The sequence below is a fragment of the Morus notabilis genome, unplaced genomic scaffold (assembly GCF_000414095.1).
Source record: "Morus notabilis unplaced genomic scaffold, ASM41409v2 Scaffold793, whole genome shotgun sequence".
NCBI classification, from domain to species: Eukaryota; Viridiplantae; Streptophyta; class Magnoliopsida; order Rosales; family Moraceae; genus Morus; species Morus notabilis.
In genome coordinates this window covers 19,270-23,093 of record NW_010356914.1, presented here as the reverse complement: position 1 = coordinate 23,093, position 3,824 = coordinate 19,270, and the positions used below count along the sequence as shown (strand labels likewise).

The following is a 3,824-nucleotide window of genomic DNA, read 5'->3' as shown; positions in this document are numbered from 1 at the left end:
GTTTTGAATTTTGTGGACAAAACTTGATGTTAATATATCCTTGTGTGCCCTCAAAAGTGGCCTGTCTCTTCATATTGGTGAAAAACCTTGTCTTATGAAACTAATATATGAATCAATACAGAGATGTACACGTACAATGAACCCATAAGGAGTTTGAAGAATAAGTTTAGTTAATTATTTATGGGTTGAACTCTAATCACTCAAATATCAGTCCTTTTTTTTAAAATTTTTTTTTAGTTTGATTTGGAATATGCTTTGTTTTCAAGGGATCACTTCAAATGCGTCACGGAATCTTATCTCGTATGGTTCTAATCTATATCTTAACATCACTTAAGACGGTTGGGTCTAATCACACGAGGATTAAAGTGATATGAGGCTTTAGATAATTTATGAGTTTGATCCCTGTTTTGTATTAAAATGAAAATAAAATCTATTTATTGACGTCATACTATGTAGATGCTTCAGTACTGTACCCTATTTTTTCTTTAACCCCGCAAAGAGAAAAAAAAAAAAAAAAAAAAAAAAAAAACCATTTCTTGGCTCTAAATGGGAAACCTCATATAGGATAGGAGGCCATGAGAATTTGGTGATAGAAAAGCCGTGGCTTTAGTCAGAGTATAGAAAAAGTTAGAAACAACATAATTGAAGCATGGAAAGGTACACGGAAATTATGTCAGCGTGTGATATTGGCGCCTCATGCGTACGCCACACGTGTATACGTGAATAAACCTTTTCCATAAACAGTTCACACCAAAAGATAAGACATCCAAGAGAGAGAGATCGCTAACTTGTTCCTCTTTTTCTCTTTCTGATCATCTCTTTTTGTTTCTTATAATTTCTTCTTTTTTTTTTTTTGTCCTTGGGATCTACACATATTTTCCATATCTTGGCCGCGAGAGAAAAGCAGCTATCACCCACCGACTCCGCTTATTTAGACGCAGGGAATTTTTTTTTTTTTTTTTTTTTTTTTTTTTTTTTTTTTTTTCCAAAATGTCGTTTCACACCTTAAAGATCTATAATAGTATACTTAATTCTATTTAAGGTTCTTAAATGTACTTCCAATGGAAGTACATGGTTACGTTTGTACACTGATGTATTCAATTGATTGTAAAAGAAGACCCTAGAATATATCCACCCTTATTAAGTTTATCTTTTTTCCACAATTATATTTATAAATTGGGTTATATGTGTTGTGTGTGTGTGTATATATATATATATATATATCATTGTTCCTCATATATGGATGCATCAAGTATATATAATTTTGATATAATCGGATGCCCTATATACATCTTTTTCTAGTAACATTCCCACTCTCATCACATGTTGAAGCAGTCAAAAAGTTTATGCATACTAAATATAGGGGAGAGGCGCTATGGCTATAGTTTAAACAATATAAAAGGAGACCTTTTTTCTTGAAGAGTAGTATTGAACCTTCTAATCTACATATCATTCAAATTGATATATTAAGTAAATTTTTTAGTTTTTTTTTTAGTTTTTTTGCCGGTGTGTTATGGGGACAAACATCACACTTCAGCAAGTCATTCCCTTGAGAGAGAGAGAGTTTGCCGTGTATTGAGTGAGGACAATTTAATTAGCTAGCTAAAGAGTATACAAGACATCCGAAAGTAATATAGAAAAGCAATAAAGAAAACAAGCAAAGAAGAGGATAACGAAAGAAATAAACAAAATTCCAAAAAGCAATTGTAAAAGAAAAAAAAAAGAAAAAGAAAAGTGAAGAAGAAAAAGAAAAAGGAGGAATATCTTTGGAGGATTCCATCAAATGTGAAGATCACATGATGAACACGAGCCACATTCATTTCATATTACAAAGAAGAAACAAATCCCTTTGTAGCCAGCCGTAAGAAGGTCACGTGCTAGGCAGCCTGGTTCACACTCGTATCATGCATAAGGAGAGAAGTGTTCACACTATTTTTTTTTTATTATTAAATATCAAACACAAACAATAATAATAGATGGTCAAGACTCAAAACTCAAACGTATGAAACCGTGGGAGTCGACCACTTTGTCGGAACTTGGAAAAACCAAAACCAAAACCAAAAAAAAGTAAAACCCTTGTTCAATAATATTCTTGCATGCATTCAATTCAAATTGCTGCTATAAAACCGGCTTCTGTTCAACTCCGTACAAAACCTTGACCTACAATTGCCGGTCAATCTTCGATGGCCACAATCTCTCTACAGTCAATTATCCTCACCAGTCCACCCCTAAAGGTTAGACCTTCACTTTCTTCCAAACCCATCTATCTCTCTCTCTCTCTCTCTCTCTCTCTCTCTCTCTCTCCCCCCTTATAAACCAGTTCGACCTTACCCTACTTACTCTTTTTCCTTCTCTCTCTGTAAACCAAAAACAGACCCCACTCTCTCTCTCTAAGTATTTTGAGACGTTGATGAGCAATTTGCAGTACTAGGTACTAGTACTGTTACTACCTTTGAGCTAGTGAGCTATGGAGAAGATCATGAAGGAAAATACCATTATCGGATCAATACCGTCCTCATTTTCCGATCATATTATTTCAAACACTTATCCGTTAATCTCAGCCAATACGTTTGACTACTTGTGTGAAGGAGAAAAGGGCTCGCTAGGGTTTATGGAGCTTCTGGGTGTTCAGGACTTCAGTACTCCTCCTCCTTCCTTGTTTGATTTTCCACTGCAGTCATCTTCTTCTTCTTCTTCTTTAATGGCTTCCAATGCTAATATAAAAGAGGAAGTTATGAATAATAATAATAATAATAATCAGCCTGCAACGCCCAACACTTCGTCGATTTCGTCGGCATCGAGTGAAGCCCTCAATGAAGATCCTCAACAGATTAAAACTGCAGAACAAGAGGAAGATGATGATGAAGAAGATGATGATGAAGAAGAAGAAGCACATGAAAAGACCAAGAAACAGTAAGCTAATCTTTCTTAATCATCAAGATCTAGAAGTGGGGTTTTTCAATCTTCTTTTTGTTTCTATTTTTTCTCCTCTCTTTTGGGTTGTGCAGTATAAAAGAACCATGTTATGGCTTGGTGTGAAAACTGATTCAGCGATTGGGAATATCAATGGGGGTTTTTGTGAAATGGATCATTATATTATTATTTGTTTAGTTATTATAAAATATGGCAGCCGATGTGATGATTTTTTTTTTTTTATTTATCGATGTGTTTGTGGGAGAGAAGGTTGAAAGCGAAGAAGACAAATAAGAAGAGACAGAGAGAGCCGAGATTTGCGTTCATGACGAAGAGCGAGGTTGATCATCTCGAAGATGGCTACAGATGGAGAAAGTACGGCCAAAAAGCTGTGAAGAACAGCCCTTTTCCCAGGTATAAATATATATATATATATATATATATATATATTCACAAACACATATGACCTTTCTAATTCACTGCAAAACCCTCTCTTACATATCTTTCTTTTTATTAATAATCAACGAGTAATATAAAGGAATATGAGAAACCTTACATTATTTTACCTTCAATGTTTGCAAACAATGATCTTATTATGGATTTGTGAAGATATGTTTTGTTTGACACGATCATGAGAACAATGGTACAAATTTTTCATTTTGAATATTCTCTATATTTTTTCCTATTAATTAATTAATTAAGGGGTTGCTATGTATGTATGTATATATATATATATATATATATGTAGGAGTTACTATCGTTGCACTAGTGCATCATGTAATGTGAAGAAGCGAGTAGAGAGATCGTACAGTGACCCAAATGTGGTGGTGACCACTTACGAAGGCCAACACACTCACCCGAGTCCACTCACTTCTCGCCAATTAACTCACGGCGGCGCTCCTCCGGCAGCC

At 34.7% G+C, this 3,824-nt stretch overlaps 1 protein-coding gene across 1 annotated transcript in view; it reads left to right on the top strand.

Annotated features, from left to right (window-relative positions):
• Positions 1-2,280: 2,280 nt before the first annotated feature.
• Positions 2,281-3,824, top strand: part of LOC112091004 (probable WRKY transcription factor 23) — a 17,920-nt gene continuing 16,376 nt past the window's right edge. Inside the window, exons 1-3 of the mRNA XM_024163606.1 lie at positions 2,281-2,913; positions 3,184-3,327; positions 3,662-3,818. Coding sequence (XP_024019374.1) covers positions 2,468-2,913; positions 3,184-3,327; positions 3,662-3,818 — 747 coding nt within the window. The 5' untranslated portion in view covers positions 2,281-2,467. The remainder of the gene's footprint in view (positions 2,914-3,183; positions 3,328-3,661; positions 3,819-3,824) is intronic.